Source organism: Miscanthus floridulus, chromosome 1 (assembly GCF_019320115.1).
Source record: "Miscanthus floridulus cultivar M001 chromosome 1, ASM1932011v1, whole genome shotgun sequence".
Taxonomy (NCBI): domain Eukaryota; kingdom Viridiplantae; phylum Streptophyta; class Magnoliopsida; order Poales; family Poaceae; genus Miscanthus; species Miscanthus floridulus.
The window spans coordinates 172202145-172225329 of NC_089580.1; the positions used below are offsets into that span (position 1 = coordinate 172202145).

At 49.0% G+C, this 23185-nt stretch overlaps 1 protein-coding gene across 1 annotated transcript; it reads right to left on the minus strand.

Moving 5' to 3' along the window:
• Positions 1-4029: 4029 nt before the first annotated feature.
• Positions 4030-5935, minus strand: LOC136502325 (serine/threonine-protein kinase WAG1-like). The gene has a single exon (XM_066497776.1). The coding sequence runs from the start codon at positions 5892-5894 to the stop codon at positions 4305-4307; it is 1590 nt and encodes a 529-aa protein (XP_066353873.1). The 5' UTR covers positions 5895-5935; the 3' UTR covers positions 4030-4304.
• Between the last annotated feature and the right edge of the window lie 17250 nt (positions 5936-23185).

A 23185-nucleotide genomic window follows, 5' to 3' on the forward strand; every position in this document is an offset into this window, starting at 1 on the left:
GCTACTATGGAAACAAAATAATAATTGCTCGCTGATGTATAGTTAAATGTGCATGCCCTTCCTCAGTGACTGGTGACTGCTCAGTCTGATGGGATCCACTTGTGCCCATAGGCCATAGCCTGTTCTTCCTCGAGCGCGTCTTTCATTCCAAAGCTGTAGAAATGAGAAACCAGAGCGATGGAGAATACATTTTAGCATACAGATCGTGCTGGCCGTCGGGCCCGTATTGTGCCCGCGCCTGGTCGTCAATCTTCACCCTTCAGGCCTTCTTGACACGAGCTGAATCATGCCCCCTCCTCGGCGTTGCACCGCACCTGGTTGTCACAAAGTTAATCCTGCTACCCAAGGAGAAGATAATCTAATTCGTGAGAGTCCTGCTTGTTTGGTTAGGCGCGCCGCGCGCACACATGCATGGCGTTGAGAGCGACGGACAGATGTCAACTTCAGTTATACCTGGCGCCGCAGCATAATTCCTATGGTTGCGGCTTGCTAGCTAATCATGTTTCCCCAGCTCGCTCAACGAACTTGCTGTACTACAGTTGAGGCTCATAATATTGGTGGTCGGTCAGTAGCTGCCAATTAGTCCCAACTTTCAACTCGCACCTTTTTTTTGCTGTTGCGAGATGACCAATTAATCTGGTTGTTAGTGACACAAGGAAACAAGGAACAGAAATAAGGTCGTACGTATAGCTGCAGTTACAGAACAATTGCTACGCTACAAAGTACTGGTACTCATAATTCCAGCAGGTGGCTGAATTTTACACCCATCTCATCAGGCCCTCCTAAATCACAGATGATCAGGGGCAGACGTACCTGTTTCAACGTGCAAAATCGTTCATGCTCACCAAAGGAAGGCAGGCAGGCAGGGATGGACAAGCTCAGCTAGCATGCATGCTCCCGGCCGATCCAAGTCTACCGATCTGAATAAATTACGCGTAACGAACTCGTAAACGATCGTAAATTTCCAGCCGGGAACAATATTTTTCTCTCACACCAAACCAGCCAGCATTTACGGCCTCCCGAACAGGCTAGAACATCCATCCAACTAACCCACACAGCCACGCAGGTAGCACGTCCTGGTGCTGTCCTGCGCCAAGACAAGGCCCGATATGTTTATGTCAAGTTGGCGCAGTCCCATGAGAAATGATTAGATGAATGTCAAATTAGGGGGGGAATCTCGTCTCGGATCACCGTGTCAAATTAGATGCATGCATGCTTAATGGCAGATTGGCAATGGCAGTGGCGCTTTGCTTGCAGGTAGCAGCGCATCCCAGAGGGATAGTCGGATAGACAGAATAGAATATAGAATTGGCTGCATTAAGTCATATGCTGCTTATGATCATAATGCTCACTGAATTATTAGTAGATCGTGATGCTCCCTCGTGCTTAACGGTACAGAATTTGTTAACCAGTTCCTTCTTTTACTTTATTTTTTTTTTCTCTCATCAGCTGCTGTGGACGGCTCTCTAAATTGCTGCGATCAGCTCTATTCTAATATATATCCCGATCGAATATAATACAGCTGGGGTATGCTATGCTATGAAAGTCCATGTGTGAGCAGCAGACCATGCCATTGCCAGTTGCCAGAGAACTAACCCAAAGACTATTTTCTCTCTGTATACGCACACCTACAACGTCCTCTCTGTTGTCATCATCATCTCCCGTCCTTGTCAAAACTACTTTGTTACCGCGGGTGAGTCGTTAAGGTTTTCTGCATGTATACATTTTTTTTATGATGAATCAACAAGGTACGCTATGTGTCTATACGTTAGCAAGCAAAGCATCAGGATCGAGATTGAAGGTATAAAGCCCGGCCTGCATTGGTCCAAAAGGCGACGGAATGTGGTGCCGGTAAAGACGACATTCCGGGTTGAGAAGAAAAGGCGGAGGCACGAACGAAGAGAAGGAAAGGAAATACGTAATTTTCAGGCAACGAGGACGGAGGGAGGGTCATTCATATTCATATTATCATATATATATATATATATGATTAGCACGCTACGACGTCGTGGGGATGGCTTGATGAGAATAGTACCACCACTAGAGCTGGGAGGGCTCGCGACTCGTGAGCATGTGACGCGTCGCCGGCCGTGTCTCGTGCCGATGGATCCAGTGTCCGAAGCAAGCAGAAGCAGCGAGCCGGCCGGCGGTTGAATCTGCCCCACTCGATTATTGCGTGCGTCGTGGGGTACTGCACTGCACGCGGCCGGGCACAGTTCGCGCGCAGCTCGTGACTGCAGCCTGCAGCCTTGGGGGGGAGTTACGGTTCATCCTTCCGACGGTTCATGGCGTGCAGCATGCATGCACCTGGATTTCGACAGTCCCAATCTGCGCCTCCGCGCGACCGTGAGTAGAGAATCCACGATTCAGTACCTGTATTTTAGGAAACCGATGGGCAGAAATTGTCCGAACTGTACTTCTGACGAGAGCGTGATTTGTTTGTTACTCCTACTACGTCCTACCGAGAGTTTCTGACAATAGGTGAGCATCTAAAACCGATGAGTTTTTTGTTTTTCTACGGTACTGTACGTTCAGATTCCAACTTCACCCCCATTGTTTTGTTTACATCCGTGCGACAACCGATGTTCTTTGAACGTGTTCAACTGTCGTCTGACACTTGGTGGTTGTCAATTCGGGGAGGGCCGACTCCGGCCCAACACTGCTCCCCATCTCCGATACAACAGACATCGGCCCAACACTACTCTCCTACAACATGCTAGGACGATCCATGCACGCATCATTTCGCAACGATTGTGAATTTGGCAGCAACCTCTCAAAGCCTCAGATTCTCTCGAGTCTGGACGCCGGCGTATCATATAATGTGATTGGAGTGAACTGGTGCGCGCAGCGCACATTCCTTCACTGACTCGCATGCACGCATGAATTTGAGGCCGCGCGTGCTTCGCTCCGCTCAGGCGACTGAGACGAAAAGTGAGCCAGCATCAGGCGAAGACAAAGGTAGAAGATAGGTACGGCCGGGCGCTGCATGCATTCCGTCCGTCCGTTGCATAGAAGCGAGCAAAAGTGCACAAAGGCAGAATTGCCCCCCTCTTTTCGAGCTTTTTCCTTGTAATATCCGCATGCTCCCGCTGGCATGGCAATGGCATCCCTCTCAGTCTTGGCAAGCCACTTTTCGCATGTTTGTTATTCGCATCGCGTCCCGCCGAACTCCCGCGCCAGCGTCGCCGAATCGACCACTGTGCGCCGGCCGATGCCGCTGGGACCTCGCGGCGGGTGCGGTGCCGTGGCGGCGTGGCGCCCCGCAGGCGCTGCGATTCGTGCGCCTCCGCCGGCGCGGGACGCGTACCATGCATGCGCCGCCTCCCCTCGCTCGCTAGTCGCTACAGCACTCGCCAGATCGCAGCGCCAGCGCGACCGAACGGCATGTAGCGTGAGCTGCAGAAATCGTGTCGTGGTTTCTTCTCTCTGGATCGATCGGACATGCATGCTGAGATATTACTGCCGTCGCCAGTGATTTGATTTGGGCATCGCGCAGCAGGAGATACCGATCGGCGATGGGGCTCAGATTGAGGAATTGAAGTGGTTTTGTGTGCTTTTGGATTGAAATTTGTAGGTTTCTGGCGCTGGTGGGCCGCCGTTCCATACCGAGCCGTCGAGGCGCGCGGCCGCCAAGTGACGTGACGACGCCCTCGTTTTAATTTCCGTCCTTGGAAGCGACGGACACCTGGATCTGGACGATAAGCTAGCAGCTAGAGAGAGTACTAGCAGTCTGCTATAGCTCCTTATCCTGAAATTACTAGACAGATTTGTGTAAAAAAAGTATTTACACGGGTCTGAAAATCAAGCTCCGAGTTTGTTTTCTTAGCACTAATTACGGCGATCTGTTCAAAACATTTGCATCGTTTTACCCCGGGCAAAAGGAGTTTGTGACGGATATGCCAGAGGAACTTGACGTTGACATGTAGGAGTAGTAACTTGTGACAAGTCAGTCAGCCAAATTATCAGAACTGAATCTCCACTTTGGTTTCCAGTTCCCACATCAGCACGGCACGCATATGTAACATAAAAGAAGGAGAGCTAAACTTTTTTACTGCCAAACAAGGGATGAAGTTTCTCCATGCCTGAACATGGCCCAAACCTTGTCAACTGATCAACTCAGTGACATATACATCGCCTCGCTATTTGTACAGCTCGATCAAATCCACGATCCACACCACTGACTCTATACATGTACTGCTAGTAGACTAACAAATTAAGTAACCTAAGGCCGGGCACAAAACGAAACCCCAGCAACCCCCGAAAAATCACACCAAACTAGCAACAAAAGGACACTTCGTTTTCATTCATTTTACTTTGTTGGTCGTCTTGATCTTGTTGGATCCGCTCTCCTGGCTCCAACTCATGAGCTTGCGGAAAACCCCTTGCCTTTCCTCGCAGTTGGATCTCCTCCCGAAGCTGCTGCTCTTCCGCTTCTTGCTGCTGCAGTTGCTGCTCATGCTGCTCCAGCTCCCGAGCTTGGCCGCCTTCCTGTCACCGCCCGCGGGGGGGGCGGCGTCCTTGTCCGGCACCACCGGTGGCGCCACGCACCGTATGAGCGCCCAGTCCACGCCGGCGAAGAACGGGTGGCGCTTGATCTCGGCGGCGCCGCGCGTGGCGCCCATGCGGCGGCGCGGGTCACGCTCGAGCAGCCGCCCGACGAGGTCCCGCAGCTGGGAGGCATCGGCGGCCACGCCGTCGAGCTGAGGGTAGGCCACCTGCTTGGAGAGGATGTTCTTGAGTGTGACCTCCTTGGTGTGGCCCTTGAAGGGCGTGCGGCCGTAGACGAGCTCGTAGAGGAAGACGCCGAAGGCCCACCAGTCGACGCCGTTGCCGTGGCCGCTCCCGCTCACGAGCTCCGGCGCGAGGTACTCGTGTGTGCCCACGCAGTCCTTGGAGCTCGCCGCCGTCGGCTCGGCCACGAACTCGAACCGCTCCTTGGCGTCGATCTCCTCTTCGTCGTCGTCGCCGCCATTGCGGGGGCCAGAGAAGCATGATGGAAGAAGCAGGGTGTTGATCCTCCTGCGGCGGCTCTGCTTCCGCACCTGCCGGCGGCGGACGGCGGGCTCCACGGACGCCGGGAGCGCGAGGTCGAAGTCGGAGAGCACGACGTGGCCGTCGCCCCGGAGGAGGACGTTCTCGGGCTTGAGGTCGCGGTACACGAAGCCGAGCGCGTGGAGGTACTCGATCGCGAGCAGCACCTCCGCGGCGTAGAACCTGGCGGCGGCGACGGGCAGGCGGGCGCCCGGGCGGCGGCGGAGCACCGCGTGCAGGTCCCCCCCGGAGCAGTAGTCCATGAGGAAGCAGGCGTAGCGCCCCGCGTCAAGGCGCGCGTAGAGCGTGGGCACGAAGGGGTGGTCGAGCGAGGAGAGGACGCGCGACTCGGCGAGCACGTGGGAGACGCGGGACGGGTCGTCGTCGCGGAGGTCGACGACCTTGAGCGCGAAGAGCGGGGACGACGGCGGGGAACTCTTGAGGCGGCAGAGGAAGACGCGCGCGAGGTGGCCGTGGCCGAGCTCGCGGACGAGGTGGAGGTGCGCGAGGCGGAGCACGCCGTCGGGCGTGGCGGCGCGCGCCGCGGCGAGGTGCGCCCAGTGCGGGGACGCGGAGGAGGAGTGCGGGCGCGGGGAGAGCGACGTGGAGGAGGAGAAGGACGGCAGCGACAGCGAGCTCCGCGCGCTGAAGGTGGTGGCGGTGGTGAAGGACGAGGTGGAGGCGGAGGCGGTGGAGGTGAAGGACAGGTCCAGCGCGCCGGCGCCGGCGTTCGCGAGCGCGGGAGGGAAGTGCGGGGAGAGGGCGGCGTCGGAGGAGAGCGGGGAGAAGGGCGCGGGCGCGGGGTCGTGGTGGTGGTGGGCGACGTCCATTGGCGGCAGCGGCGGCGCTAGTTCCATGTGCATGCAAAGTGAGACGGGCGGGGAAGAGGGGAATGAACGGACGGACGAATGCGAGTCGAGTGGAGTCTGCGCGGGGCGGGGTGCTTATAAAGGCCGGCGTCGGTGAGAAGGACGGGAGCGGAGCCGCGTGGGCCGTGCCGCCTGCCGCCTGCCGCAGAGACGGGTCCGCAACGGTCTCGAGATGCCCATGGTGTTCTGCAGTTCACCGTCTCTGTTACAGGGGACGGACGCGGTTTATTTCCATTTACGTGCGCTTAAAATCTTGGTGCAGAGAACTTCTCGTTTTCGGCAGATGTTTTTTTAGATTGCGATTTTCAGATGCTTGAACGCTTTTTTTTTATATTCCTGATGCTTGAATGCTTGATGGTCTAAGAGTTGGATACTTGCAGTGTCCAAAGTATCCGAGCAGAGCCCGAAAGCAGCTACCAGGGTGGCAGGGTCGGCACAGGCACGTTCTCTTTTGTTTTGGCCGATGAGCCGATCGAACCAGGTTCCCTGGAGAGATCGATCGGCACGTCAGACATTTTGACCGTTGAACCACACAGCATTCTAGATCGGCGTCGGCTGTTACTGTTATTACCCTCGGTCGGTCCTCAGATTCGACCACAGTTCTGCCATGAGCATACCACAGGAACTCTTGTCCGGCCACTTTTCCGGACCACACTGCACCTCGGTCGACCGCCCGGTCTTCACGCTAGTACGTACATCCGTCCAGCGGCCCGAGAACTGAAGTCGTACGATGTACAGTCATGCAAACTGCCTACTACTAGTAGTAGCTGCCTAGCTATAGCTCCTCCAAGCTTTGAAGATAATGTAAGGACGCTGTCGATGTTAGCCTATCACGGGGTATCTGGGGCAGTATGTTTGGGCTTCGGCGTATGCCGAACTCGATGGTTTACGCAAGAGACAGCCGATTTATCCTGGTTCAGGTCCTCGATCGTAGATCGAGTAATAACCTTACGTCCAGTCGGCCTTAGCCTTTGCGTCAGATTGATTATGATCTGTTCTGTCGGTTATGTGTGTCTGTCCCTTTGACAGGAGCATTGCCCTCCTTTATATAGTCAGGAGGCCAGAGTCCTAGTCGATTTACAATGAGATTTCTTAGTAGGATTACTTGATAGTTCTACTACTAAGATTTACATGGGAAGAATCCTAGTTGAACTAGATCTTCTCTCTCTCTTGCGGGGTATCCTGTGGGTCCCGTATCGACAAGCCCCCGAGCACTTCATGGTTGAGCTCTAAAAGTCTCGCTCTGCCCCTTCAAGTCTTGTTGAGTAGGAATAAGATGTCATCCGAGTACTTTCTGGAGTGAAATCTTGTAGCGCTTCTTAGGATCTTTGAGTGGTGAGTGCTTTTCTGAAGAAAAAATACATCCATCTGGTTGTAGCCCCCGAGCCTCTTGTTATTTGGAACAAGAAGCTGGAGAATCTTGTCTTGAAGTTGTTCCGATTGTTCGTTGAAGTTTTATCAAAAAGAACTCGAATATGGCTCGTTCCGGGTTCTTTTTGTCGTAATGTCTTGAAATGGTCTGTGTTGAGGAAGTCTTTTGGTGACGTGCGCTTTTTCGAAGAAAAAATGCACTCACTGAGTGTAGCCCCTGAGCCTCTTGCTATTTGGATCAAAAAGTTGGAGAGTCTTGATCCTTTATGTTGTTTGAAAATTTGTGTTCTGAAGTAGTCCCCAAGACTTGGATTAAACCATCGTCCGAGTAGTCTCGCGGCATCCTTCCGAAGCGGCCTTTTAGTCTTGGATTAAACCATCATCCGAGTAGTTTTGCGGCATGTAGCCTCCGAGCTTATGTTCGGGTTCCTTTTTGGTGAAATTGCACTCACTGAGTATACGAGCCTCGTGATTTTGGGTTTATCCCGCAGCTCCGCGCTTTCTCTGAGTTTTTCTCTTTAGAAAAGAAGTCGGATGAAGAGTCTTGATGTATCATCGTCGTTGTAGTCTTGAGTTTCTTGTATTCTTGATCCTTTGTCTTTGGTTTCGAGCCTCCGGAAGTAGTTGAAATGAAAACCGGGTTCCCTAGCTTAGTGTTGATTAGGCTATGGTGCTGGTCGAGCCTCCGAGCGTATATCCATGTTGTTTTGTTCAGGAAGAAATCGGATGCGATGTCCTGGCGTATTCTTTGATGGTCTGCTGTTGCCAGATATAGTTGTATGGTGGTGGTTGAGTGTAAATGCCTTTTGTTCACGGGTTGTACTGTGCTGGTATATTCTTCCGAATATGCCCATCTTCGAGTACTGCTTCCTCTCGCCTGAGTCATCTATTATTGAGTTCTATCTTTTCACTGTGTCCTTTGTTAGGCTTATTTCGTTGGTACTCCTAGTCCATGTGCGCCGATCCTTTGGTCTATAAATACTGTCCCGGAGTGCTTGTTTTCGTTCATTGGATATTCTGTTGAAACCTTGGTGGTCATGAACATGATAGTTTGTGAAGTAGAGCAGCCCCCGGGCTTGTTTTGTAGTTCCTGTGTGTTCTATCGTAGCTGGAGGAAGTCTTGTGATAGGGATTAGAGGTAGGCTAATTCCGCGACAGCATTGTGCCAGGATATACGTGGTGGTAGTTGGAGGAAGTCTTGTGATGTGGGCTTCGTTCCTTCATCCGGCAGTTCTGGGTTGATTCTCGTCGCCTGTCTTGAGACCGTCCGGTGCAGATCAACACCATATCCAGCATCACATCGGTCTTGGGTAGACAGATGTCTGCCAGCCTTCTATGCTCCACGTTGCCCTACCGTGCTGTTGATTTCTGCCTTGGATGCACTGCGTCCGTCCTTTGAAGAAAACAGTGTAACTGATGGCGGTTTGTCCTTCCGAGTAGCAATTTGGGACACGTAGTCATTCTAGAGCCTAGTCGTGTCCATGTTCCTCTTTGCTACTTTGCTTTTCGTGGTGCCGAGTTCGTTGGGTCTTGTAAGATTTGTAATCTTCTATTTTTGAAGTCGCTTGTAATGTAACGAATCTTGTCTTCTGAGTTGTCTTTGACTTTTCTGTTATGATCCCTGTCGTTCGTGAGACTACCGAGTTCTTTCTTACATAACCGGGTTCTTTTGTTCCTCGTGAGGTAGCCCTTTCTTTCTTCTTTCTTTCTTCTTGGTTTGACGGGTTGTTCTTGTATCAATCTGATAACCCTGCCGTGGCGTTGGACGGATAAGTCTGAAATCTGCCCGTTGGTTCATACCGTTGTGAGGATTCGTGCCCTCCATCATTTTAGCTGCGTCGGTAAATGGACCGTTGCGTTCCCACATTATGTTTTAACGGGCTTTGTGGGCCATTTGTATCACTGAAAAATCTATTTAAAGACCTTTTATCTTCCTTTCCCTTGTCGTCCAGCTCTTGCCTTTAAACCCTAGCTCTCAGAAATCCGCCGCCGTCATTGTCGCCATCACCCGAGCACCATCATTCTAGCTTCATCTTCCTTAGTGCCTTTTTTGCTTCCGCCAGTTCATGGGAAAGAAGAAAACCGCAAGCAAGTCTCAGGCGACCTTCGTGGATGAGGAGTCATCCCTGTCTTTGATTGAAAACCAGGAGTTCGTGGCCATGAGGGTAGCTCAGAAGGTTTGGCCGGCTCCAACAACAAATGAAGACCAGCTGTGCGAGCTCGTTAGCGACGGCTTAATCTAAAGCAAAGTCATCGCTGAATGGAGAGTTTCGGGCGAGCATCGGGTTCCGGCTCTGGGTCCTGGTGAGATTGTCCTTTTTATTTCCTTTGTCCGCGCTGGACTTTGTCTTCCTGCTTCCGCCTTCCTTCATTAGTTTCTTGGTTATTTCAGGGTTAGTCTAAACCATCTAACCCCCAATGCCGTTCTCCATCTTTCTGTTTTTGTTCACCTTTGTGAAGCCTTCCTTAGGATCCCTCCTTCTCTATCTCTTTTTCGCTTTTTCTTTCATCTAAAACCTCAACCCCGCCGTGAAGAAACCAGCGCCCTCGGCGGTTGCAGGATTCAATTTCGCCAGGGTCTCAAAATTAAGTTTTTTGATTATGACCTGGTTGATTCTGTCAAAGATTGGCGTGGCGAGTGGTTCTACGCTGCCAATTTGATCCCTTCTCTTGTCGTTCACTCTGGATCTGGTCCTGTGGTGAATGACCGATGGGACAAGAAGCTTGAGTCACCTGCTGAGATTCAAGCGATCCAGCCACTCCTTGATAGGATTAGCATGCTGAAACAGCAGGGTTTGACCGGTTTTGGTATTGTTTCAAGCTTCCTTCGTCGCCGGGTTCAGCCTTTGAAAGAGCGGGAGCATCTCGGCTTTGAGTATTCTAGGGCCGAGGATCCTTCACGCATGGTCCCAGCTCTTGAGCTGACCGGTGAGGAGGTACTCGAGCGCCTCCAGAAGATGCTGAAAGGAGTGAGCGTCATTCCTCCTGCCGTCTCTGAGTTCTCAGCCATCAACCCGCCCCCAGCTGTGAGTTGTCTATCTTTTTGTTTGAGTTCTTTATGTACTCTTGCTGCATCCGTTCTTGCTTAGCTTTTCCTTGTCTCGGTGTCTTATCTTTTTTCGTAGGAGCTTGGGCGGAACTTTGTCGATCTGATGCCCCCTGATGTTCTCCCTGCCGTGGCGGAGACTGGGGATCGTCTAGCTGGTACTTCTGTAATTAGTAAGTCTCAAACCTTTACAGCCCTTCCTGGGGTTTCTCTCAGATTTGTTGATGTATATGAAGAATATGTTCCTCGTTGTCGATATGGGACCCATGGGGTTTCGTACGGAGAAAAGAGAAGAAGACCTAGTCCAACTAGGATTCCCTACATGTAATCCTACTAGAACTAGTTACACATAATCCTACTAGGATCTCTACTTTGTAACCGATTAGGACTCCCGTCTCTCTTGAACTATATAAAGGAGGGCAGGGGTCCCTAGATCGGCAGATAAGAGACACAGGAGCGACAGACATAACCACAACATACCTCGCAACACAACAAATAGCGCAGGGCGCAATATACTATCCACCCCACACTGGACGTAGGGCGCCGTGATTTTCCGGCGTGCCGAACCAGTATAAATCGTTGTCTCCCTGCGTTTACCATCGAGTTCCTGCAAACGCCGATACCCCTTCGAACAAATCACTGCCCCGAGTACTCCCGTGGCGGGTTGCTGGTGGTAAAACATCGACAGCTGGCGCACCAGGTAGGGGACCTCGGCGCTTTGCGTTCGAGAGCTCAGTGGACCTCAAAATCAAGATTCGCCACGGCTATCATTGGCATCATTCGACAACTCGCTGAAGCGCATGTTCTCGGCGACGTCCTCGTACATCCAATCGATCGTTCAGGCTACCACTGGGAAGGTGCGCGTACACTAACAGCAACCCAACGTCTCGAGGCATAGTACAAGCAGCTGGGCGGTACACGGAGCCACTGGAGGACAAGTGCAAGCCGAACTAGAATCAGCTTCGGTCTGATCACGGTGCCAAGTCCGAATAGAATTAATTTACTCAACTCCAGGATGATTCAACTCCATCACGGATAACCTATCTAGAATAGGACACAGAGCAAGACGACATCAGGCAGATTCATAAGAGAAAATATGGGATGACGTATACATCAGCAAAGCTACAAAGATTCCGTACACAAACTAATACAATGTTTAGAAGCAAGCACGTATAAGTCCTAGGGCCAATTCTATCCAAGCCGAGTACTGTATCAAGCAAAATGTCCTGGCATCGGATACAAATTCTACTATGACAGACAAGACGATATCCATCTGCTCAAAGTACATGCAAAGGATGCTACAAGGATGACACAAGCAACAAGCTAGCCAAAAGCAATCAGCGTATTAATATTTGGTTTTTTCATATACGCGTATATATGCAAATATACATGGAGAAGGCACATTGACAACTCAACCGGAACGGATCCGGTCAAGAACTAGATGACAAGAACTCACCACGATGTCCAACCACTTCAAGATGCAAATAAAGAAGGTGTACATACACGTGCATACATAACAAGCCATCCAGTCAAATCAGAACCAAGCCAGAAGCTAACAAGATGTCCAAGACCACAAGCAAATTGCATCGCTGCATCAAGATCCACCGGGTTGTTCGGCTACATGCACACGACGACAACTCGGCTCCTTCAAGAATCTACCAGGGAGCAACTTACCTCACCATGCAAGCCAAGATGACGAAGCAAAGCAAGGCCAATGGCAATGTATACGTGTATATATTCATGCACGAACAGATGTCTACGACTGCCTCAAAAAAAAGGGAGGGGGTCAACAAGAAGGCTCACGTCAAGCTGGAAGGGTGCACCGCCCCCACGCCGTCAGCGCCGATCACAACAACAACTCGATGACTCTACCGTGTGACGCTTGATGGACTACTCCCACTACTCGGACTCAACCGAGTACTCGACAACGGCTTCCTGATACTCGGCAGTGACTTCAGAGTACACGCGACGGGTTCTGAGTTGTTCCGAGTACTCAACCTACCGCGATCGCTTGTTGTAAAAAAAACCGTGATCGCTCAGCCGGTTTACTTCATCAGCAAAGTACTCGACAGAACTGTTCGACTACTTCAAGCTGTTCGACTACATCCGGCGACAAGAGAGCTATCAAATCTCCTTCCAACTACTTGGCTGCACGCCGCGCCGAATGCAACGCAAACAACTCGGCTGCGGTGATGGACAACTCTGCCATGAACCAAGCTAAGTAACGCTTTAATTTTTTACATTTCGGATATTATTCGTATGCCTCTGTGGCCATATCATCTTTCCCTAACGGCTGTTAGTTTCCTCGGATAGTAAGCCTTAATTCGTGAAGCTTGTTTTCTCGAATGGATGGTCACGTCAAATGAACCTCTGAACCATATGGATGGTCACGTCAAAGAACCTCTGAACCATACGGGTGGTCACGTCAATGGACCTCTGAACCAAACGCGAGATTCAAGTGCTTAAACATAACAGGCTACTACCCAGGAAATTAATCGACCTAGCAAGGGAAGACACAAAAAATCATCATGCGAGCAAACATAGTGCTCAACATACAAAAAAATCATCATGCGAGCAAACATAGCGCTCTAGGTCTTCTCGTAACGGTCGCCGAATTCCTCAGGTAGAACACGCCTTAATCCGTGAAGCTTGTCTACTCACATGGACGGTCACGAACCGAGTACCAGGCTCACATGGTCACGTCATGAACCTCTGAACCATACGCCAGAGATTTAAGTGCTTAAACGTAACAGGACACTACCTGAGGAATTTGCATGGCCTAGCAAGAGCAAGACGCAAAAAGTTTATATGCATTTCATAATGCCGGGGCCCGCTCCTGATTGATTATTCAGATATGGGACATGCTCTCCACTTCATATCTGGAATGTCATTTACAACATATTTTTATGTTTAACATGCAGGGGAGCTACATCGGTACCATGAGATTAGGAAAACACGCTCCTGAGAGCTAGTCCAGAAACAACCCGGATTGATCAGAAAACAACCCGGATGAGGTACATACAAATTCAAAAAGAACCTGGACGAAGCGCAAACAACCCCGAAGAGGTGCTGCAAGTACCAAGACAAATTCAGAAAGAACCCGGATTGATCAGAAAACAACCTGGATGAGGTACATATAAGTTCAGAAAGAACCTGGACGAAGCGCAAACAACCCCGAAGAGGTGCTGCAAGTACCAAGACAAATTCAGAAAGAATCCGGATTGATCAGAAAACAACCCGGATGAGGTACATACAAATTTAGAAAGAACCTGGATAAAGCGCAAACAACCCCGAAGAGGTGCTGCAAGTACCAAGACAAATTCAGAAAGAACCTGGATTGATCAGAAAACAACCCGGATGAGGTACATACAAGTTCAGAAAGAACCTGGACGAAGCGCAAATAACCTCGAAGAGGTGCTGCAAGTACCAAGACAAATTCAGAAAGAACCCGGATTGATCAGAAAATAACCCGGATGAGGTACATACAAGTTCAGAAAGAACCTGGACGAAGCGCAAACAACCCCGAAGAGGTGCTGCAAGTACCAAGACAAATTCAGAAAGAACCCGGATTGATCAGAAAATAACCCGGATGAGGTACATACAAGTTCAGAAAGGACCTGGACAAAGTGCAAACAACCCAGAAGAGGTGCGGCAAGAACCAAGACAAGATCAGAAAGAACCCGGATGAATCAAAAACAACCTGGAAGAACATTTCAGAAAGAACCCGGATTGATAAAAAAACAACCCGGATGAGGTACATACAAATTTAGAAAGAATCTGGACGAAGTGCAAACAACCTGGAAGAGGGACATCAAGAACCAGAGAAGTCTAGAAACGACCTCATTGAATAAAAAACAACTCGGAAGAGCATCACGGCTTAGTCAAAAAACTAAGCTCGGGGGCTCGACATTCGCTTCAACTATGCTCGGGGGCTCGAATTCAAGGATGAAAGACCAAGAATACAAGTACTCAAGACTACAACAAAGACAACACATCAAGACCCTTCATCCGATTTCTATTCTAAAGAAAAGTACTCGGAGAAGGCTCGGGAGCTGCGGGATACATAACTCCAAATTTTTTTTTGAAGACAAGAATCTGGACCCTCCAACTTTTGCAAGCAAAAGCAAGAGGCTCGGGGGCTACACTCAGTGAGTGCAATTTTTACGAAAAATTGCACCCATCGAAAAAGAACTCGGAGCAACCAAGAAGACTAAAGGGACCCTCTGGCTTCTTGTCCCAACAAGCAAGAGGCTCGGAGGCTACACTCACTGAGTGCACTTTTATCCAAAAGTGCACATCAGCCGAAGAAAAGACAAAGAAGACCATCTCAAGGTTTCACTTCAAGAAGAACCTCGAACGGATTTACAACAACTCAACGAAGACCAAGAAGAACAAGAAGGCTTCCGAAGCTCATCCATGAGATGCTCGGGGGCTTGTCGATATGGGACCCATGGGGTTTCGCACGGAGAAGAGAGAAGAAGACCTAGTCCAACTAGGATTCCCTACATGTAATCCTACTAGAACTAGTTACACATAATCCTACTAGGATCTCTACTTTGTAACCGATTAGGACTCCCGTCTCTCTTGGACTATATAAAGGAGGGCAGGGGTCCCTAGATCGGTAGATAAGAGACACAGGAGCGACAGACATAACCACAACATACCTCGCAACACAACAAATAGCGCAGGGCGCAATATACTATCCACCCCACACTAGACGTAGGGCGCCGTGATTTTCTGGCGTGCTGAACCAGTATAAATCGTTGTCTCCCTGCGTTTACCATCGAGTTCCTGCAAACGCCGATACCCCTCCAAACAAATCACCGCCCCGGGTACTCCCATGGTGGGTTGCCGGTGGTAAAACATCGACACTCGTCTAGTCCCTCGCGGTCCTCGCAGTGTCCCGAAGAGGGGGCGAATGGACGGGTCTTCATCTAGCTTGCCTGTCTCCAAGAGGCCTCGCAAACCAAGTACTCCCTCAGGTACTCCAGTTGTTGTTAGCATGCTCTTAGATGAGCACATTTAATACTCTTTGTTCTTTTATTTTCATGTTTCTCTCTTGAACCAAGTACTTTTCATCTCCTTTTCAGTAGGTGCTCTGGTTTCGTTGGCTGAGGAAGAAGAGGATGATGAAGTCCCCCTCATCATGCGACGGTGAGTTGTTTTTCATATTCTTGTTGCATTGAATTTCTCCTCTTTGTTTTGAATTTTAGTCTTGAACTTTTTGAAGTAATCGGAGGTCGGGTGTGAGTTCTTCCGAGGCTCCCGCGCCGACTTCTTCTGAAGCTCTGGTGTCGAGTTCTTTGGTTTCCTCTGTCCCGAGCTGTACCGCTCCTCCGGTGCAGAGTTCTTCCACGGCTCCAGCCCCGGCTTCTTCCGCAGCTCCGTTGTCGGCTGTCCCGCTCCCGTCACCGGGTGGCGGGGACGTCTTCGCCGTCGTGGTTCCCCCTGCGAGGCTTTCTCTTGGCTTCGCAAAGAAAAAAGTAGTCGGGTGAGTAGATTCTAGTTTTATCTTTTTGGCTTTTATCTTCCTTCCTCTGGTTTTTATTGGTGCTTCCTTTTATCACTTGTCTGTCTTCTTTAGTAGTTTAAAGAAAGGTAACCCCTTTTTGCCGAGTCTTGATATGAAACGGTTGAGGGCCGCCATGCATCTTGTTAGTTTCTGCACCTCTTTGACACTTCTAGGTGGGCCCATTTCTGTTATAGCTCGAATTTGCTTGGTGCTGGCTTCGATCCCGCGCTGACTGACCAAAAATCCGAGTAGTTGTCCTGAGGGAACTCCAAATACATATTTATTTGGGTTCAATTTCCATCTCCATTTCTTCAAGTTTTCGAAGATTTGCTTTAAATCTTCAATTAGAGTGTCGGGGTTCTTTGTTTTCACCACCACATCGTCCACATATGCCTCCACATTTTCACCAATTTGATTCCCAAGGCAAGTCTGGATAGCTCTTTGGTACGTGGTGCCAGCGTTCTTTAGTCCAAACGACATGGTCTTGTAGTAGTAGGCATCAAACGGGGTGATGAAAGATGTCTTGCTCTGGTCTTCTTCTTTTAGTGCGATCTGGTGATATCCTGAATAGCAATTGAGAAAAGATAATAGCGCAGATCCTACTGTCGAGTCAACTATCTGGTCAATGCGTGGTAGCCCAAACGGATCTTTTGGGCAATGTTTGTTGAGATCTGTGTAATTGACGCACATACGCCACTCGTCCGTGTTTTTCTTCTGTACAAGGACCGGGTTTGCTAGCCAATCTGGATGAAGGATCTCCTTGATGAATCCGGCTGCCATCAGTTTTGTTATTTCCTTTTTAATTGCTGCCTTCTTATTGGGTGAGAATCGTCGTAGCCGTTGTTTTACAGGTTTGGAGCTTTTGTTAACATCAATTCTGTGCTCAACCAACTCCCTTGGGACTCCTGGCATGTCGGCTGGCTTCCAAGCGAAGATATCTTTGTTGTCCCGAAGAAAGTTGATGAGCGCGAGTTCCTATTTTGCCGAGAGGTGAGCACTGATAGTTGCTGTCTTGGAGGTATCACCTGTGCCTAAGTCGATTTGCTTGACGTCGGCTTCTTTTGGTGGTGCGATGATGCTGGGCTTTTTAGCCGGTATTTCTAATTCTTCTTGGCTTGTTTCTGCAGTGACTGCGGCTATTTCTTTTCTTCTATTGTCGGCTTGCGCTTTAGCTGCAATTTGGATCGCCTGAACGTCGCAGTCAAAAGCGCGCTTTAAATCGCTTCGAAGAGAAAGGATACCGTTGGGTCCTGGCATCTTAAGCAGTAAGTACGGATAATGTGGTATTGCCATGAATTTGGCCAGTGCTGGATGTCCGAGGATTGCATGATATGATGAATCGAAGTCGGCGACTTCAAATTTGATAAACTCTGTTCGGTAGTTTGAAGGAGTTCCAAAGGTAACAGGTAAAGTAATTTGTCCGAGTGGCATGGCTGCTTTGCCGGGTACTATTCCGTAAAAAGGTGTGCTTGTTGGCGTAATCATCCCGGCGAGTTGTAGTCCTATTTTCCTTAGAGTTTCTGAAAAGATGATGTTAAGTCCAGCTCCTCCATCGATTAGTACTTTGGTAACGGTCATACCAGCAATAGTCGGATCTAGAACCAGTGGAAAATGGCCTACGTTTCCCACGCTAGTCCATTGGTCTTCTCTGGTAAATTGGATAGGATACTGCGACCAATTGAGGTATCTTGATGTAGCCGGTTCTGCTGTCATAATGGTCCGCAGTGCTAGTTTTTCTTGATGTTTGCTTCTGTAATCCGGAGCCCCTGAGAAAATCACTGCTACCGTTCTCCTGAGTTTTTGGAATCCTTTGTCCTCGTGGTTGTCTTCTTCTCTTTTCTGATTGTCCTCTTTGATGTTTTCCTTACTATCTTTTCTTGTGTATCGATCATTGAAAGTGTAGCAATTTCCGATGGTGTGCCTCCCACTAGGGTGCAATGGGCAACGTATGTTTTCAATGTCATCATATCTTCTAGGTTTGGGAAACTTCTTTGATTTGTCGGCCATTGCCACAGTATTGTCTGGTCTACGTTTTCTTTCTTGATGTCTGCTATTTCAGTGATTTTGCTTGTCCGGGTTGTCTTGGTTGCTTCTGTCCGGGAACCTCTCTCGTGTTTTTTCTTCTACAGTAATCATCTTTTCTACTGTACGTCTAAATTCTTCATTGTTTCTTGGATTTTCTTTGCAGAAGTCTTGAAATTGCCATCTAGCCATGATTCCGTGAGAGAAAGCTTCAATTACTTCTCGTTCGGTTATGTCATGCATTTGAGCTCGTAGTTCACCGAATCATCGATAGTAGTTTCTAAGACTCTCACCTCCCTTTTGCTTGAGTCCTTTTAGTTCTGCATGAGTGATTGGGTGTGTAATGATTCCTGCGAAATTCTCACAAAAAGCTCTTTACAAATCCTCCCAATTTCTGATAGATCCTGAATTTAGTTTATCGAACCATTGGAGGGGCATAGCCTCTAGTGCCATGGGGAAGAAAAGGGTTTTGATATCGTCATCTCCTCCAGCTAGTTCAATTGATTGTGAATATATTCTGAGCTATTGCTTTGGTTCAGTTTTGCCATCATACTTGGAGTGATTAGACGGTTTGAATTTGTGAGGTAATCGCACCAATGCGAGCTTGTTCGCGAAGCAGGGGAACCTGTCGTGTGCCTTGGTTTCTTTGAATTTAGATTCGGCGCCTTCCTCTGGCCAACTGTTGTTTTGATGGGAACAATCTTGCGAGGTTGTCTGGGTAGATACCCTGCTCCTAGTCTTCCTTAGTTGTTCAAATCGGTGGCCTTGGTTATGTTCCTTCCTACTTCCTCCGTCATGGCTTCCACCCGGCCCAAGTCTTTCGAAAGCGGATTTCCTTTGATTTTGATCTTCTTGCCGGTGGGTTGTTGATCTGGCGGGTAGTCTTGATCGAGCTTTCTCTTCATGCGTTCTCGGGATTATCGATCGGAGCACGTCCTGGAGCTGTTCATACTTCTCACCAGGATGCGAAGTTGCTCCGAGTTCTTCTAATGCTTCTTGAATCTTATCATAAGGCGTGTTCACCGTGCGTCTTCCTTCGACTTCTCGTTGCGATTTTCTTTTGTCGTACTCAGCCAATTCTGACTCGTATCTGATCCAAGCTTCCCTGCGTTGCCTAGCACGGTGTTGGCGCCTTTGCTTCAACTTGTTTTTTCTTTCTCTAGCTTGTCTCTGACTATCTGTTTCTCCGTCGTAGCCCAGGGCAAAGGGTGATATGTTGGATTCTGATTCATCTGATGATCTGACATCGGGTGCTTCCGGGGGATTTAATGGTGACCGCAGTCGTCGAACCATGAGCACTTCTCGTGCATGAGTCGTTCTGTTATTGGCGTTAGTTTTCATGCTGTCGGAGTCGCTGATAACTTTAGTGGATGCCTCGGTGTCATAGATCGAGTCTCCTTCTTGGTAAGGTAAAATAGCTGTTGTTGTTGTGCCGACTAGTTGGGTTCCGCTACCCTCAGGAACGGAATCCGGCCAGTGGATGATACAGTTCTGCGATGTTATCGTTAGCACGAGATCCTCCTGAGCTCCTGTCAGTGGTATCCCGAATCTTGGATTGAAAAATCTTTCGACCTGTCCCTGATAGGATTTTGTCATGTTGTCGAGCCCAAATGAAAAAGAACTCGACTTCTTAGAGAATTCTGGGGGTAATCCGAGTTGTTTTGGGTTGTGTTCTGGAATTTTGTCAAAAAAGAACTCGGTTTCTTGAAAGCACTCGGATAAAATTTCGCCTTGGAGCTTGAATTCGAATCGGATACGAGTGGTCGTGAAATCCGATTTGACTCGGATACTATGAGCTGCGCGAATCTTCTGGTGAGCTGATCCGTTGCAATTGTTGAAATAGAAACTTCGTTTTGATGATCTAGATCTTCGAGGAGATGGCTTTGAAGCTTGCCGTTGTTGTCTGCCTCGCAGATCCATGAGCCGAAGATGAAAGTTGATCCCGTCGGGAAAATTATGTTGTCGAGGTCCATCGAGATCTCGGAAGCAAAGTCACCGAAAGCCCCTACCTGGCGCGCCAGCTGTCGATGTTTTACCACCGATAGCCTGCCACGGGGGTATCCGGGGCAGTATGTTCGGGCTTCGGCGTATGCCGAACTCGATGGTTTACACAAGAGACAGCCGATTTATCTTGGTTTAGGCCCTCAATCGTAGATCGAGTAATAACCTTACGTCCAGTCGGCCTTAGCCTTTGCGTCAGATTGATTATGATCTGTTCTGTCGGTTATGTGTGTCTATCCCTTTGACAGGAGCATTGCCCTCCTTTATATAGTCAGGAGGCCAGAGTCCTAGTCGGTTTACAATGAGATTTCCTAGTAGGATTACTTGATAGTTCTACTACTAAGATTTACATGGGAAGAATCTTAGTTGAACTAGATCTTCTCTCTCTTGCGGGGTATCCTGTGGGTCCCGTATCGACAGACGCGTTTAGTTTAGCAAAGTTTACGTCCACAAATTTTGCATAGTGTATGATTCTTCACTGTAGTATTTCGTTTGTATTTGTGAATTATTGTCCAAACATTGACTAATTAGGTTCAAAAGATTCGTCTCGCAAAGTTAAAGCAAACTGTGTAATTAATTTTTAATTTCGTCTACATTTAGTACTCCATGCATATACAGCAAGTTTGATGTGACGGAAAATCTTCTTTTTACATAGTGCACTTTTAAAGAACTAAACAAGCGCTGAGAGCCAAATGCTGACGGCTGGCCGGGCTTGTTCGTACCCGCGGCGCGGCCGATCTGCGTACATCAACTGTTGCTCATTCGCTGCTGAACTAATAGCTACCGGAGCCAATAACTAAATTTTAGTCGCCCATATTTGGTTCCAGTGACTAAAAGTAACTATAGACTATTAAAGTAGTTCAACAAAAATCAAATTATCTCTAATAAATGCCCAAATCAGAGTGGAGGATCAGCAATAATAAGAAGCAATCCTTGTCCACTGGATACTTTAACCCATTTTTAGCTCTTGGGTGATTAATATGACTAAATTATTTTAGTTCTTTTTAGTCAATTTATTTGGCCGTTTAGTAGCTAAAGTTGCTAAAATTTAAAATTTTAGCGGGGTAACCAAACATGCCCTAAACATGAGGACGATGGGACGAGGCGACGCCGACGGCCGATCCGTGATCTGACTCGCGGAGGAGTACGTAGCTTTCTACGGGTTTAGGTTCCACTTTGTTATGATTCCCGAATAGAGTCTCCGATGACAGATCGAGATCATCAGTCGCACGCATGATTGACATGTTGCATATTGTTCGCAGTTCGCACACGAGCCCGGGGCCCGGCCGCGACCGTGGGATCGGCATCATCGCCGGCATCGACATATGATCGATCACCTAGCTGCTAGCGAGTACTCTAGCTCCATCCGTCTTTCGAGGCTTCAAGTGGGATCGGTCGACGTCCCAAGGAGGCAAGGATTGAAGCTTCCAAGCCGCGCCGAATGAAGATCCTATCAGATATCGACTGTAGCCTCCATTCCATCTTTAATTTAATAAATCTCAGTTCACTATGTCCACAGTTCAGGTCAATCCCATTGGTAGCCTCTTTATTAATCCTAACTCGGCGTTTTTTTTTTTTGCTTTGTACACTACTATACTATCTCAGAGGGCATTTTCAGACAAAGCAAAAATGATTGAGGCCATTTGGAACACGTGGCCCCACTACTAACCCCGGTTAGCTTGTTAGATTAACTAATGACAGTTACCACCTGCTCCAAAATACGGCCTATGCATTTGTATGCGAGGATCTCGTATTATAAGTTTACAACTACTCTACGCACCAGTACTTTGGCAGATTTAATCTGCAGTATAATGGTAATGCCCGCGTACGTGTGCCACACTCTGCGGCAATATCGTCGTTCATTCCTACCTCCGAGTCTGAGGTCAACTTCCAGTACGTACGTGGAATATATACGGTGGCGCAGCATAATGCAGATGCACCGAGTTAGGTTAGGCGACATGCATGTATATATGGGCATATGGCTCGTTTGTTCACTGTGGCTTAGGTGCGTGTCAGCGTGTCAAGAACAATCTAATTCTTTTTCCAACAGAACAAACACATGCAATGCGCCTAATGCCAGGCTTGAGGAATAATAGTAGGTAAAAGCCCCAATTCCCGGTCGTAATTCTAGTGCTGAATGATGCCCCCGTCTACCAAACGCGACACCTTTTCAATTGGCTGATGAATGAACTTGTTCGCTTGTCCTCTCCCCCTCCAACTTTTACATCTGCCTAGCTTTAAGTCAGGAGTAGTAAACAACTCTGGGACGGAAATTATTGTGCGACACCAGAGCTCATCATCCAACCAACCCGTCCAATTAGCTCTTACGGGTCTATTTGAGCGCAGGATTTATAGGAACTGGCGATAAACTTTACGTGAATCACATGAATTCCACCTAAAAATGTAGGACTCAAGGGGGAAAAAATAATCTCGTATTTTAAAGGGCTTGCGCCTCCGCCGACATCCGGGAAGAGCGCGTCTAGTGCTTCGACGTTGGACGCATTTAGCCCAACGTCGAAGAGCCCCTCGTAGGCCTTCCGTCCTGACACGTTTGGCGTAGATAGGCACATTGCCAAGCTCATACACCGCATGACTAGAACCTCACCTCGTTTGGAAACAGACACCCAAAAGAGGCTTGGTACCGCCAGCCACTTGCTTCACAAAGAGAGCATCGGCTTAGCAGGCGACGATTGCTTGGGAGGCTGACGAATTAGGAGGAAGTCAATCTTCAGCACTCGTTTGGTGAAGCTCTTGAGGTGGCGTGCGGTGGAGTTGTCGTTGTCCTCGGCCGAATGACCATCTCGTGACGGCGTGCTGAGCTGGTCAGCATTCGCCGTGGGCTCGGCCGGACCCATGCCTGATGGATACCCCGCCCCGTCCTCCATAGATGCTTCAGCCCCTGAGGGGGCGGTCCGCGCCACCGTGACCTGTGCCTGCCCCTGTTCAAGCGACAATGGAGGTGAGTCTGTTGCCAATTGAGCGGGATGCGAGGGAGCGGCACACATAATTAGAGAAGCGCTAGGGTAGTTGTCATGCTGGGTTAACACATGCAACCTTACGTAAAGGCCGCTGGAGCACACGCCGACGGCCGCAAAAAAAAATAATAGCAAGCATCAATTTTTTTTGTGATTGCACAGTATAGCGTAGACACTCACAATGTACGCACACACGTAAACCCTACACCTATGAGCATCTTCGAAAATAGAGTCGGCAAATCCTCGAGATTAACAAAGTTACCGCAGGCACCTCGACGAAAACATCGTCTACCATTAAAAGAACAACGCCGTTAAATCCTGCAAAATAAGTCACCGTAGTCACCTCTGCGGACGTCGT